The sequence below is a fragment of the Stegastes partitus genome, unplaced genomic scaffold, assembly GCF_000690725.1.
Source record: "Stegastes partitus isolate 25-593 unplaced genomic scaffold, Stegastes_partitus-1.0.2 Scaffold467, whole genome shotgun sequence".
NCBI lineage: Eukaryota > Metazoa > Chordata > Actinopteri > Pomacentridae > Stegastes > Stegastes partitus.
Genome location: NW_007578198.1, coordinates 99,536 through 115,408, shown reverse-complemented (window position 1 = coordinate 115,408; position 15,873 = coordinate 99,536). Strand labels below are relative to the sequence as shown.

The 15,873-nt window shown below is 41.3% G+C and overlaps 1 protein-coding gene across 1 annotated transcript; it reads left to right on the top strand.

Annotated features, from left to right (window-relative positions):
* The first annotated feature begins 406 nt into the window (after positions 1-406).
* On the top strand, positions 407-15,642 carry fam120b (family with sequence similarity 120 member B). Its single transcript, XM_008286731.1, has 14 exons — positions 407-527; positions 1,466-1,656; positions 1,967-2,100; positions 2,227-2,349; positions 2,511-2,702; positions 2,973-3,234; positions 3,343-3,523; positions 3,809-3,913; positions 4,258-4,430; positions 6,383-6,475; positions 9,558-9,764; positions 9,973-10,120; positions 14,451-14,742; positions 15,396-15,642. Exons 1-14 carry the CDS (start codon positions 407-409, stop codon positions 15,406-15,408), a joined length of 2,235 nt encoding a protein of 744 aa, XP_008284953.1. The 3' UTR covers positions 15,409-15,642.
* The last annotated feature ends 231 nt before the right edge of the window (positions 15,643-15,873 follow it).

The window sequence follows — 15,873 nt, the reverse complement described above, 5'->3', positions numbered from 1 at the left end:
CTTAATGCTGCTGAACTACACCACGCTTTTAAAGTGAGTTTGTCGCTATGCGAAACAATACAGGGGTTAATAGTATTCGCAGACATAACTTGGTATTTCACGCGTGTGTCTGTAGGGGTAAGAGACACGGTTGTCTCGGAATATATGAGTTGAGCGGCTAGAAGCTAAGCTAACTGTTAGCATTCATGTCTGTTTTCACTGAACAGTGGCATGGATAATCTTGACAAGCTGTCACAGCGTGTTTGGGGAGCGACACAGGTCCTGCAATCACATATTTAACACATAAAGTGTTACGAAGACGTGAAATTACAATTTCATAATCTGACATAAGTTCCTTCTTAGGTTTTTCAGTGAATAATTGTCTCTCCCTGTGCTCCCTCGCTGTTTCTGTTTCTTCTCAGCAGAAATGGGTGTGAGAGGTCTCCAGTCCTTTATGGAGCGCTGCTGTCCAGAAGCCTGTGTGACAGTGAACCTGAGAGACATGGCCAGACAGCATGCTGCCAAAAGCCAGCAAGCCTCCACAACCAGTTGAGTTTACTTGCTCTGAAAATATTGAGCTGATTTGAGCTTTGAATTAAATTGCTTTAAGTTATTGGATCCGGAAGAAACGCTCTCTCGTCTTGCCTGTACGACTGTATATGTACAGCAAAATGACAATAAACTTGATTTGATTTGAGGACAGTAGTCTGAATCATTTAGAAAACAGAGAAAAAGATGACATTTCATCTGAAGTATTTTTCTGAAAAAACATGATGATTTTTAGTATAAATATCAATTAAGTTGAATAAACTGTTGTATTTACACCTGAAACCATCATTTTGTACATTTTTACACATCTTTTCTACAACTGTTCTGAACAATAAACTAGAGATAAGTACTTAGCCTCAAGAATGATATTAGTCTAAAATGTAACAATTCACATTAGGTTTAGTACATATAATCCCCGTTAATTATTCTTAAGTGCTTCCTAACATCGTTTAATGTAGTTCTGTGAAGATGTAAGAGTATTCTAAGAGTTTAATAATGTGCAGTATTTGCAGGAAATTACAATTTTGCCATGAAAACACATTTTTAGAACTGCAACTTTGATTCACTATATTGTCCTTCATTGCCATGAATCACATTTTTTCGCATCTGTATGGATACCCACAGGAGGACTTATAGCTCTTGAGAATTCTATACATGCTGACACTACAACATAGTGTGTTGTAAAGTATTTATTTAATGCATTACCATTCCTCATCTGTAAGAGCCAAGGCCAGCTTTCCTAATATTCACCATGGAAATATTTGCAGTTGATTACAGACTTAAAGCTTAAAACTTTTATGTTTGAAACCACAACACTTGAAGACAGAGAACTGGAAGCTTTTTGCCTGTTATTGGGGGAGTGTTGTTGTGTGTTTGCTCAGAGTGGGTTAGCATGCCGGCCTGTTCTCTATTCCATTTGTATTTCACTCTCATTCAGGTCCCACTCTTGTTGTGGATGGTATGGCTTGCCTGCGTCACTGGTACTCATGTAAGGACTGGGTGTGTGGAGGCCAGTGGAAGGAATACATGGATGTCCTGAAGAGATGGGTGGAGGCTTTTACCTCTGCTGGCATTAGACTGGTCTTTTTCTTTGATGGAGTGGTGGAAGAGCAGAAGAGACAGGAGTGGGTGAGGAAATACACGTAGAAGATTGCTGTAATTTAACATGTTTAAACTGTTTCTATTTAAGCCCACTCCTGTCTGTAGTTTCTTTTACACACTTTAACACACTGTAGTGGAAGGTGCCCACCAAATCCTGATCTGACAGCTTGGACAGTTTTTTGTTGTAACTGTCCCTTGTATTATTGGGGTGGATGCTACACGCAATGTTACAGAGACTGTAACTTCATTTTTAGAGCTTGGTGTTACTTCAGTTGATGTTGTACATTTATATGGACTCAGTTTCATGTATTAAAACAACATCTTTTGTGGTCTACAGGTAAAGAGGAGACGTAGAGTGAACGGGGAGATTTCTAAAATGTTTTGCTACATCAAGCAGCACGGAGAGCAGCCTGGTAGAGAGCTCTTTTGTCTGCCCTCTGGTTTGGCAACATTCACACGCTTTGCTCTCAGGTCGGCATTTACAATACTGACTGTGATGTAGTCACAAAATATGCACACTGAGATAATAAAGTTAATAATGTATTTGCGTCTAACTAGATGCCGTTTATACATTTTATGTTTTTAATTTTATCCCAGGTCGTTGGGTCAGGAAGTGTTTTGCACTGTGCGGGAGGCAGACTATGAGATTGCCACGTACGCACGACAGCATGGCAGCATGGGCATACTGGGACAGGACTCAGACTTCATCATATATGACAGGTTTGTAAATATGATCATGTTCCTGTATTTGTACTTAAAAATGGCTGGAGTTAAATAACTTAAAATGGTGAATTTTATAATAGACTCACAGGTTCACAGACTTTTTGTAATTGATGGAAAATGTTTGATGTGAACATGAGGTTTTATCTTATCTTTTAAAGTGCTCCTGTCTTCTCTGTGACTAAGCTGTGGATGAAGAGGCTCACCACTGTCATGTACGACCGGCAGCAGCTCTGCCGAACCCTTGGTCTGGCTGTTACTCAGCTCCCACTGCTGGCCTGTCTCCTCGGTAATGATATCGTGTCAGAGGGCCAAATGCAGCATATCAGGGACAATGCCATGGCAACATACAGGTGTCTTTACTTTGAATTTTTCTCTGCATTGGTATATGGTAGAATGTACAAACATTAAATTGGAATTTCCGGTCCTATCCTCTTCTAAATACATACTTTCTTGATCGCTGGCTTCATTTATTTATAGAGTGCACCCTTTCACAATATTTTTAAAAAGTTCCATGAAATTATTTTTCCCAGCCAACATTGTTGACTTTTGTCTGCAGATAAATACACTCATCTTGTTTGGTGAGCCAACGTAGTTAAACTTCTTTATTTTATTGTTCTCAGGAAAAACAATCCCACACCACACCCAGGAGCTCCTCAGGGGCAGGTGGTGCTCGCAGTATCCCAGCTTGTCAGCTCTTTGTGGAAGAAAGAGGAGGAACTAACTGGACTTGTCCCACAGTCTCTAAATCTGTCAGCTCCGGACAGGGAGCTCCTCATGAGGGGGGTTTGCTTCTACCTTTTACCTGGACAGAAAGCTCACATAGATGACATTTCTGCACTTCCCTCTGCCTTTGACAAACATGTTAGCCCAGAAATATTAAAGGTATGCCATGTGTCACATGTGTATATTTGTCCTGTAGAACTCCCTGCAGTTTTCAGTCAACCAAATACCAGAATGGCTAAATATTTTTTACTGTGTGGTTTTCCACAGGCATGTAGAGAGAAGCATGTAGCAGCAGAGGGTTTCATGGTTTACAGCGTTGTGTGTGAGGGAGTCACTGAATGTAGCAATACTCTGGAGGACGAGGAGGACGCTGAATTGTTACCTCAGGCCCTCGTCTACAAGCCCTGTAGACAACGCATCTACGGTCTGCTGCTGCTCAGGCAGGATGGTAAGACAGTAAACACATCAAAGTTAGACACACGTAAGGGCATAAGCACACATGTAGATACACGTGGGCAGATAAATAAATTCAAACTCGCAAAAGAGAGACTGCACATTTACACATGGACATAGAGCACACAGTCCTTAGGAGGAATACGTGGGCAGTAGTGGAGTTTGTACCGTTTCTTTTTAGAGTTGTGTAGTGGAAAAAATAATGATCAGAATGCTGAGATGTCTTTTGCAGACAATTGTGGAAAGTTGTTCCAAGCTTCATGTCTTGTGTGTTTTTTAGGCAGCACTGTGGACCGTCCAGCAATCAAAGAATGGTTTGTCTTCCCTGGAAACCCTTTGAAGGAGCCTGACATGGTCCACCCTGTCCCAGTCAGCCTGCCTGCTGGTATATACTTATCACCCTTTGCTTTGACAAAATCAGATTTCAGTCTGATTAAGAAACAGTTTCTGATGTTTTAGTTTTGCTAATTTTATTCAATGTGGTATGACGATACACAGATGTGTGCCTTGTTTCATGCACTTTAAATGTAGTATGTGACACAAATAAGCAACAAAATAGTTAAAAGTTTGTCTTAATGTTAGTGATGATGTTTCCTTGTGATTAGGATGTTGTAGACTGACCTCTTTGGCATCTGTGGCTGTCAGAATGGCTTTGAGAAGCTGCCTCTTGTCTTGCGTGTTTTTGCATCCAAAGTCCTACAATATTTTTTCCTCTGTGTTAATGTGTAGGCGATCCACCCACTCTGGACGTGTTATGGTTTAGCAGTGGTCCTGAGGTTTCTGCTCTTCGCCTGACAACCTTCCTTTCAATTTTTGAATGCCTTGACATCTCAGAGTTGTATGGAGCCATTGAAGACCCTCTCCTGGCGGCTCTCTGTCTGACTACATACATTGTCCTACAGGTTAGTTCCTCGTTCATTATTACTATTAACAGTTATCATGTAATAAAAAAGACAGCTAGAAGATTTTATTTAACTACAAAGGTTAATTCAAAAGAACTTCTTGGAGAGATAAACTGAAAAACCCACAATTTGTTTCACCATTATTCACTCTTATAAATCTTAAATGCAGAAATAAATGGCTCATGTAATTCAGTTTTCTTTTAGTTTAAAATATAGGTGATGGTTTTGTTGTTGTTATGCATGTTTGTATCGTCTTCTATAATTTTCCTGCAGTCATGTTGGGTGTTCCAGTTGCAAAAAAACACGAAAACATCATTAGTTATAGGCACTTTGAAAATGGTGACGTCTCCGGTGTGATTCATACGTCTCAGATGGTTTTCATTGGTTGGACTGCATGTCTGGCTTAGGCTCCACTGAATAAGTAAATCTGTTAAATGAGTAGGTAGTAAATCTACACCTGGTGATTTATGTAAACAGAAAATGAAAGACCACATATATTTGGTGACAATTAAACATACGCGTCAGCTTTTGATTTAGGATTTACATCTGTAACGCATACACAACAATTATTCCGCTCCTTTGTCAACATGTGATGTGAAGTTAAACATGGCTTGTTGACGCTCTGTTCTGTGTTGTTTTGTTGTGGCTTCATGGCAGCCATTAACACCCACTGAGCGCCCAGTTTAGCCACAGACACTGGTCTTTGTGACTTCAACGTCAACAACAGGTCTGATAACCACCCAAAGGCCAAGAGATGATTCTGAATTCACGTCACTACTTTTATGTCCTTGTTTTGGTTGCATATTTTGAACAATATAAATCTGAGCTGTCGGTGATCCCGCTGTAATGCCCTGTGACCACTTTTCAAAGTATGTAAAAGAAACAAGAGATTTTGTCCTTTTTGCACTGACGTCAGCTGATTGAGCTTTAACATAACACGGATCACGGGTTCACATCACCTGGATAAAGGTGCATGCGTCATGTTGTGGAGGCAAAACAGAAATTACACTGCATATTAATTAACTCTGTATCAAACAGCTTTAAATGGCTGTTTTATGCTTAATCGAAGTCACATTTTCAGAGAAATTAAAGTCAAATGTTGTGTTGAGTTTGCTTATGCTTATAAAAGTTTACTTCTCTTGCAATATTCAGAATGATATTTAAATTTAGTGATCTTTGCATGTCCCACTGCATAAAATACATAAACTGAGGATGTTAACGTGCCTTTGTTTAATCCCTGTGAAACATTGTGTGTCATCTTTAAAGATTGCTCCACGACTTACCAGTATACAACTTTGTCAAAGTCTCAGTGCAAAGTTAAAAACTAAAAATGTATTAAAATTGAAGCAACAGAACCAGAGAGCCTTTTACTAAATGTCGTTTTATTCTTTGTTAAAGCCTGGCTGCTACATTAATCACAATGCAGCGTGACCTCCAAACATGCACTCAGAGGTTTGGTTGTGTTATGTCAGCAGTCATTTGTCACAATTTTGAAGTATTTTACCAGCTCAAACAAACAGCTAAACACTCAACGACACATACCGACTGGTAATTTTCCAGACAGAAACAGAGTTCTGGTCTAACAGACAGACTGTCACCAGAGATGTAAATGGGTGACGGACCAACAGACAGACTGGAGAGCAGCTTGTTGGATGGACCGTTAGACGAGTGGATAATTAGAGAAGAGCAGTCAGTCTGACAGACAATAGTAGCTGTTGTGTGATCGCTGCTGCATTCACATTCTTCTATTTAAATAACTTCAGGGTTTGTTTGTTTTGTACACACAACTGGGCAGCCTTGTTTCTGTCGACAGCATTGTTTCTTTCTCTGTTGAATTGTTGCACAGCAGACCAAACAAACTGACCAACACAGAAGACACACTGGGATTTGATTGAATTGGCTAACCATCTATTTTCTTCTGTGTGTGTGCTTGTTTGTGTTCATGTTTTCAGGTACAAACTTTGTCTCAAGAGGACGTGGATGCCTACCTGAGTCAGGCCGTGTGTCTGAGACTGAAGTCCCCGCAGGAGCTTCAGCAGATTGAGGTCTGTCATAACCACAGACACACACATACAAACGTAAAGGCCACTGCTGTTGATTTTTTTTTTGTTGTTGTTATTTTTAAAAAAGTTAATTCTGATCTACACCCTTACTTTTGGTCAAAATACAACCAAATGTTGTGTTTCCTGCTGCAAGAAGACAATGTTCTCTGCCGTTTACACTAAACAAAGTCCTCTCGTGGTAAACACCGCTCTGAAATTGTTTCCATTAATAGAAAGTAAAGAGAAAGTGGAGGGAACACACAAATACGCAGCTGATTGACAATCTTTTCTAAGAAAACTTACTAAAACTGAACTGAAAAAAAAGAGAAAAAGTTGACAAATTGTTTAAAATCAAATTGATTTAAAGTTAAAAATGAACATTAATGAAGGTTCAGACTTTTCCTGTTCTTTTTATGCAGTTAAATCTGTAAAGTGTTTGGTGTTTTTCTGTTTTTTAGCTGGTGATCAAAGTATATTGTGCTGTTAATGATTACTGGTGTAATTTCTGTGTCTAGAAGAACTAAAACTACCTACTTAAACTGGTAGAACTTGAAACTGACTGACCAGAGCAGCGTTTAATCACAGCGCTGATGGAACAAGGACCAGAATGATGCATTTTCCTATTGGTGTTGTGGCTTTTCATCACTTAGTAAACAAAATAATTTGCTTAATTCCTAATCAAAGCTGTATTTGAAGCCAACAAGGCAGCAGCGATGTGACTGTCTTCTCACAGTGTTCAGTGAACTCGGTTCATGTGACTCGTGAGTTCTCACAGCTACGAGCATCAGCTGTGCTTTTCCATTCTCTGGGAAAACGGCCGTTGTGTTTGCAGCCTTTTTGTAGCCCCATTTATTTTTACTGCTTAATTACCATACTTATGTCTAGTAATTTGTATTTTTGCTGCTCGTCTGTTTTCTACACAATAATTAGGGCTGGGCGTTGATTTGAATATGCTGTGTGGGAGAGGTTCGGAGCTGCAGGAGGGGGTTTAACTGGGTGACTAGTGTATGGATTAAATACACACTCATCACGTAGAGTGTATATACTTAGATGTGGGCGAACAAACGGTCATCTATTGATTGTGTGTGGTTTGCATGTTCACTTGTGTGTGTGTGTGTGCACTTTACAGATTCACAAACAGTAAAATCAATCGGCCAACATATCACAAACTCAAAATCTGCCTCCACATTTCAACACATTATACAAAGCAGTTCTTAATTCAGATGTTCCTTTATTAAAATAGTGCATCTCTGCTTGTGAAAATGAGTCACGCTGTTTGTGTGTGTGTTTAGGGGAAAGGGGTTGTGGGTAGGTTTTGGGATGCGTTGGTTTTGTTGCGACATTCCTCCCCATGGGACTGTGATTTTGGCGTGTGTGTTGTGTGTGTGACAGAGAGAGTATGCTGGCGACAGTCGCCTGTCTGTCCTGGCTGACGCTCACCACATGGAGCTATTTACACCACACACACTCCACCCCGCTGGACACACACACACACTCACACACACACACACACACACACACTTCTGTCTTTGTCCCGCTCCTTTTGTGTGTTCTCATGTTCGTCTACTTTTTGCACTCGACCACTTTCTCCTTTTCTGTCCCTCTTCATGTCGCTCTCTATCTCTCTTCTCCCTCCGTCTTTGTGTCGTTGTGTTTGTGAGTGCCTTCGGGCTTTTGTGTCTCTGTCCAGTGGTTCATTGTTTTCAGAAGGTGAAGCTGTGTTTGACTGGAAGCAGGTGGCAGGCAGGGCTGTGTGTGTGTGTGTGTGTGTGTGTACACGTAATCACTGTTATCAGTGCTATTTGCCGGAGGACAGGTGAGAGCAGACACACACACAGAGAACATCTGCCTGCTGTTACTGGCTGCTGTCGTTACACTCAGCTTGCTCTCTTGTCTCTTGTTTCTTTTTATCTCGGGAGCATAAAGCAGCTGTAAGATGTGTGTTTGTGTGTTAATTGTAGGCTCTATCTTTAAAGAAATCAGTCCAGTGGTAATTGGATATTATCTTCATGAAGTAATTTATAGAATTTTATTGCAAGTGTGTTTATTTTTAATTGTGGGATGGGCCACTTTACTTGTTTCTACAATACAATACCTGGTATTTTGGATTTGGATAAATATAAGTTGCACTCTCATTTTTCTTCCCACTTCCTTTTACTTCCCTGGGGCTCATTGTGTGTCAAGTGTCGAGCATGTAATTTCATACAACAAAAAAGTTTAGGGCATCATAGAAAACACAATGCCTCGTTTGAATCAAATTTGTCTCAGTGAGCCAAAGTAAGCTTCAAGATGTACCATCACACATTCCCAACACGTTTGGCCACAGACATATGGATAAATGGACAGACACAGAGACACCTCGCTGTCATCTGGCAGAGTTACCAGTAAAGTGGGTGGTCTGAGTTGTAGTTAATTGTCTGATTTATGTGTCAGGGCTAAGTAGATAAGGTTGTGCAAATTGGGGTTGGGAAACACCAATTATTTTAGCAACTGTGAGAGAAAAGTTCAGGAATTTGTTCCGGGTGGTGACACCAAGCATATTGAAGAAACAGATGTCTGTTTCCAGCAGCGCTCCTTTAAAGATGCTGCAGTGTAGCAGGATACTTGTGGTGTGCAGATGAAAGTTGGTGTTGATGCTTCAGTCACTACTGCAGTTTATTTCTGCTCATTTGCTCCATTGATTTGAATGTTGTTGTACTAAAGGTCTAAAGAAGAATGAATCCGAATCATAAGTAATGACACTGCAGCAAATCTGTTGAGAGTTAGATGTGGTGAAATGTTTTTATAACAACCAGTAAGACAGGTTTTAGAAGATAATTTAAGTTTATTGTCAAGTGATTTCAAATTGATATTCACAAGATTTATTACTTCCATTAGTAAGTGACACAGCAAAGTCTCTGTCTGTGGACAGTGGAGTGACTGGCTGTGTGGTCTCTTATTGTTTGGTTTGCCTCAGCTCAGGGGAGTCAGTGCGACATCACCTGTCTCCAACTACGGTGACAGAAGATGCAGCAAAATATCAAATCTCATATTGAAAATGTGCCGCCATCCGTTTAGAAAACCTGATTTCTTCCTTTGTTCTCAGCTGCCTTTCCTGTCCAGTCGTGCGGTGCAGCTGGGATCTCTCTACGTCCGAGGACTGAGCCACCTGCTGGGTGCTAACTGTGCCAGCGGCTGCCCGCTGCCCAGCGCTGCCCTGATGCCTTGGCACAGCTTCGATGGACGTCTGTTCCACTCAAAGTACCTGCTGGCACACAGCGGCACAGAGAAAACCGAGCTGCTGGACAGCGACGTGAGTGGAGACAAGGCAACAAAAAGGGGAATGCGTGCATGTTTGTGTGTGTGAGAGAGAAAAAAAGTGACTTCCATTGCAGCTACTTGTATTTTCTGGTTTGTTTTATACCATGTATGAATCGTATAATTTTGTGACACATGTCTGTTAATCATGAGGAACATACTTTTGTAATCTACAGCGTGTTATTGTCTTCCTCTCTCCTTAGCCATCCTGCCTGTCGGTGTTCCTCCTGCTGAGGGAGAAACTCACAGAAACCTGCAGGAAAAGAGGCAGAGTCCTTGAGTCCAGACCCAACACACCAAAGCAAAGTTTTAAAACCACACCAGGAGCCACGTACAGAGACAGACACACAGGTGAGACGTCTGACTGACTGATCCGTCTTTGTAGAAACGTTTCTCTTGTTATTGGATTGTTTTAATCATCAGCTCATGCCAGCATCGTCACCAGTGACATAACACAGAATGGGTCACAGTGCATGCTAAAAGTATGGCAGATGTGTCTTTAAATCTGCTTTTTCCACTGTTTCAAATTCATCTTTGATCATTTTAAACACAAAATCATGAATGTTTCAAGAGCTCAAATGAACAAGTGCATATGTTTTGAATAGTAGCTTTAGATTTGTTGACACATTGTCTGTCTTAAATGTGATTTAATGCCTTTCACGTTTCCGTCTTTTCTTACTCTTACTCAACGTTCGCTCTGTGAATGTTGGCTCTTTGTTGTTTTTGTGTAGTATAATTATGCTGCCATTTGGGCCACGACTCTTTGGAAAAAGTGTTTTGATCTCGAGACCATCCTGGTTAAATGAGTGTCACAGAGAAAAACGTTTTGACCTGAATGTTATGGTGTTTGTAGCGTGCCCTGGTAACCTTGTGGTAAGGAGTCATACCATATAACCACACTGTCCTCGGTGCAATGCTGGGGACCTTTGTTTCACGTCAAACCTTTACTTCTCTTGTTTGTTTCCTGTCTGCATCTACTCTGTAAACCTTCTGATAAAGATAGAAAAAAAAGCCCCCAAAAACATTACAAGAGAGGTGGCTGTATTATTTTTAACGCTTCAGTTGCTCAACTTTTATATTTTAAGCTAATCACAGTCCAAAGTACGGAGAGCTAAAAGGCCTCCGGTGTTCTGAGCGGTAGAAACACTCTGCTCACATGAAAAACTGATGAAAATACTGACGGAGCCAAACGGAGAAGCATCGTTTTAATCTGACAGTTGATCTGTGGTTGTAGTTCTTCGGGCCCCTCACAGAACCACATTACCCAGGGGGCCATGCTGTAACGAGCTCCATGTGTGCTGTGGCCTTAACGCATACCACCGCGTGTGTGCGCACACACACGCTCACATGCACGCTTGGATCGGAGACTTGCTTTGTCAGAGCACTAGTAATAGTAGGTTTCTGTTTATAGGCTGGGGGAACTCTATTTTAAGACACACAACAAGACTAACTGATTACAGACTCCTGTCGTCTGTCTCTCCCCTCTTTATGCTCCCCTTCCCCTCAGTCCTTCCCCTCTCTTTCACTCTTTGGCCTTTTATTTTTCTCCCTTTATCTACAGCCTCTGTTTTTCTTCTCTGATCTCTCGCTGTTGTCCTCTTTCTAGTGTTTCAAGTGCTTCACACTCTACAAAAACTTTTCCAGCTTGTCATAAATAAATCAACATTCACTTTCTTGTAATGTTTATTCTGTCTAAATGTTAACGTGGCCTCTCTCTATATGATGGTCCTCACAGGCTTCAGGCCAGGTTGAGCTCTCTGCTGGTACAAGACTCGTCTGTAGTTTGCAGACTTGTTCATGCTCAGTGGTCAATCACACAAGACGATTCAGCAGTAGCTTCTGAAATGTGAACCCGTAGTTTCTTTTCAACCCTGTGACTTATAAACCTTTTGCGACCATCTCTCCGCCTGCCATGTTGGCGCACAGTCTCCGATTTGCGCCGAACTGTCTGCTTTTTGCCCAAGTCAACCCTTGTGGGTCTCATGAGGATGTTTCTGGTTTTATAGATGGAAGGCTATACACTCTTTATACCTCAGTGTTTCATTTCTGCCAGACGCAGACACCAATCATTACTACAGAACTGTGGGGAAATGAGGAGTGTGTGTGTGTGTGTGTGTGTGTGTGAGAGGGAGAGAGAGTATGTGTGTGCGTGAGAGTAGTGGTGGCGCTATGTGGTATCGTTGAGGACCCAGTTTGGTTTTTGTTTGGAATCAGGCCTGATGTTTAGTCTCCTCAGCAAATATCTCCTATGCCCGCCTGCCCTCGCAATTACACTCCAACAGTGAATCCAGTATAGCTGCTCTCCCACATCTCTTCAGTTTATTTCTGTCCAGAAAGACAAAAAAACAAGCTCATTTTCAGAGTTGTGGAGTACATCTTATTTCACTCTGATTTAGAATTTTCATCAACACACATTAAACTCTCGTAAAAATAACCTAATTACCCTAATCTCTAAACTTATTCACCTCTCTCTCTCTCTCTTTTTTTTTTTAATTAACACTGAATCTCAATCTGAGAAGGTTTTCCAAAAGACATGGCAACCACAGAAATGAACCTTCAAAGGTTTTGCGGCTTGTGGTTTGACTGACACATCGTTCACTTACGCATGGCACGCTTTTTTTTCTGCACTTTCACACTCGGCAGTGGATGGATGCCGGGACGGTGGCCTGATTAAGCCGAGCTGGCTGCAGCTCCTTTTTGGTGAAGTCTAAAGTTGGACTCAAAGTTTTATTTTGAGTGCTTTGTAATTGGCTTAAAAATTCTGCCACATCAGACAATGCAGTGAAAGTGAAAAACATGTCACAAAGCTTTTCTGAACGCAAGAATAGATTTTAATGGCCGCCATGGTACGATATCCACCTATTTCTGCCGGTTAATCAGTCTGATAACCCGCAGTAGAGCAAAGGTCATCGACTCCCCACAAATACAAAAATCTGTATTGTATTTGTATTGTTAGGTGGCAGGAGGTCTGTAAGCACTTAGCTGCATGCAACTTTATTCTTTCTCTGAATAATTCAGCGTTCTGCAGTGGCGTTTGTCAGACTTGGTGAGTGTGCGTGTCCTCTGTGATATGACATTTGGCTTTTTTTTTTGCTGTTTTGTGGGTAGCCTTGAAATAGTTGTGGACAGACTTTAAAGGGAAGTTAAATGTGTGTTTGAGAGAGAAAGGGAGGGGAGCAATTGTTAATACTTTGTGCACAGAGTGGAGCATTTAAGATTTACTGAGATTACTACATCGAAAAGAAAGTCCAACGTAACTTGTCACTGGTTCTGTTAAAGTCTGTTTCTAGACTTTTTTAAAGAGTAAAGTCTAGTGAGTGAGCAAACAAACTCCATTGGATGCCCGTCGAGCGCTGCGTAAACAATGTAAAAAAACAACACAGTTTTCCTGAAAGCTAAGTAAAGGAGGCTGTCATCCATGTGTGCATCAGTGCTGCACAATATTTGTGCCATAGTTAGTTTTTCTGTGAAGAGTATTGAAAAAATTAAGTGCAAAATAAATTTCCTCCTGATGACTTTATATCTCTATTGGGAATAAACGAATAACTTTAGAATGATGGGGAGGACTTTGTAGGGGAATGCGTCTGCAAAGAAAATAAAAACAAAATCTTTTAAACAAGCTTTAAAATGACTTTTTTCCTTGAGGACTTTATTTGAAGTGTGAGCTGTTAGAAACCTTTCTCACATCGTGTGACACTGGTAAAGGCATCCAAATAGGGTTTTGCTTTGGATCACGTTCCGTCTTTGCACTCTTCGTACAGAGCAGATAGATCGTAAACACAACAGCACTGCTGACAGAATACCTGTTTTTGGTCAACATCATCCTTTCTGTAGCCAAAATATTTCCATACGGCCGTCTTGGGCTGCACAACTATGGCTAGAATGATAATCAAGTTCACCATAATTCATCTTAATTGTTCATGGATTTTGGGGAAAAGATATTCTTTATTGCTTTTTCACATTTAAATGAACAGAACACTTTGTTTATTTCCATATCGTGCTACATTCCTGCTAATGTACAAATTGGAAAAAGTGACAGAAGAATGTCGGATTTACCCTCGTTGAAACCAAATCATTGGTTTGTTTTGGATGAGAGGAACATTTTAAATGTCATTATCACAGCTGATCATGTTGTGGGAAGCCAAAACCATGGTTGTTGTTGGCATTCCAATAATTGCGCAGCCCTGCAACTGACATTGTGTTTCTTTTTTGCAACCAAACCCCGTTTTAGTTTTTCTTTCCTGCCCTTGCTCATTTTTGCTGCGTACATGTGAAGCATCCATGTCAACAAACTCCGTCTCTGTGTCTAAAGCTAACAAAAATAACTCCGAGAACTCTTAAATCAGTGTAAATGTTCTATCAGGCGGATTTCTTTTGTAGATTAGTGATGGAAAATTAGAACTGTGTGAGTTTTCTTCTTGTATCAAGCAGCAAAAACAGTCGGAACATGATGCGTCTGAGTTGTTGGTGGGTTTTGCAATTCAAATGGTTACACTACTACATCGGCCACATATTGAAGGAAATGTTTGAACTGCTTCATATGGACTGTGTGGATGTTATTCAGTCACTTTTTTTTTCATTCAAGCCCAGCCCACTTCACATCAGTGAATCTAGAGCTGATTGAGAGGTTTCAGTGTTTTTGAACATCACAGAAGCACAGCGTCCCGTTTCTGTCCCTCAGGTCGGCCTCCAGGTGGTGATGAGGGCTGGAGGGGAAGAGGAGAGACAACGGGAGGCCATCGACATGAACGAGGATGGAGGGAGAGAGGAGAGGAAAGAAGAGGTCAGTTTGACAACAGGGAGAGACTGTGGGAAACAGGAGGACACAGAGGAGGAGGAGGAGGAGGAGGACAGTATTTTCATTCATTTCAGCCACATTACCACGATGGAGGAGCACAGAACATGAACCGCCCTCCAAAACGGTCCAGAGGTCGATCGTATAACAACAGAGGAAGATACCAGCTGGCTCCGAGGTACAGCCAGCAAGATACAAAGATGTCCAGAGAGTTTATTTTTCTTCTTCTCTAATCTTTCCTCTCCTCTCCTCTCCTCTCCTCTCCTCTCCTCTCCTCTCCTTCGCTTCCCTCTTCCATCTACCCAAATTCACTAATCATTAAGCCATCAGAAGGTGAAGTATTCTTGATGAAAACAGATACTTATATCATTGTGCCGACGGCTGTGATGTCCTCTTCCCCCGTTCACGACTTAGATAGATTTATTGTCTGAGGCTGCACCCTCTCTTCTCTTTATCTGTCTCCCCTTCTTTCTTCATTTCCCCCAGAAGGGGCAGCCCCCTTGCCAGCACTTACTTTTAACCACAAGGCTGTGATTCTCAGCAAGAAGTCAGCTGTGGTTTTCCTGTACATTGCCTTGACAGTTTTACATATGCTCTGTTATATGTAGTTTTAGCAGCAGTTGATGTATCTCTCAAACTGCCCACGTCAAGAGGAGGCTACAGTTAAAGGGCTAGGACTTCAATTTTGTATTGTAGTTTTTCTTTTTTTTACTTCGATGGTGGACACCAGATACACACCGTCACCTTCTCCTACCTCAGCAGGGCTGCGCTGCTGCGAGATGAGTTTCTGTTTGGACCTGTTGAGAGAGTTGGTGTGGAGCGGAGGCTCAGATGCAGCAGCTGATTACACTGAGATTAGACGTCTCACCTCTAATCTACCATCAGCAGTCTGGGACTCGGTCTCGCAGCTCGAATAGCAGAGAACTAGCTAACGCATGCACACACAGGTCATGTAGCCAGGATGCTCTTCCTCGAACGGTGCAGATCTCCTGATTACCTCAAGCTAATCCTCGCTCGCTCTCTCTTTTGCAGCTGTAAATGTACAATATACTGATTGTCTACTGACTGTTCGAACCATTACACAAAACAAGACAAAGATCTGCGCATCAAGTTACAAAACAAAAGAGCAGACGAAACATGCAAGATAAAACAACAAATATGCTAATATGTCTAAATAAAAGAAACAACACAACAGTGTAATAAAATCCGATACAGCAATACCAAAAACTGCGTTCTCAAAAACCACTGGAGAGCTGAATTTGCCCCTCTCTGGTGGTCTTAGTCAAAACTGAAAAAAAACATCAGCATC

Coding starts and splice junctions, on each gene's coding strand:
- fam120b (XM_008286731.1), top strand. CDS start 407: ATGGGTGTGAGAGGTCTCCAGTCCTTTATGGAGCGCTGCTGTCCAGAA. Junction 6,476..9,557: donor AGGAGCTTCAGCAGATTGAG/GTCTGTCATAAC, acceptor CTTTGTTCTCAG/CTGCCTTTCCTGTCCAGTCG. Junction 10,121..14,450: donor GTACAGAGACAGACACACAG/GTGAGACGTCTG, acceptor TCTGTCCCTCAG/GTCGGCCTCCAGGTGGTGAT.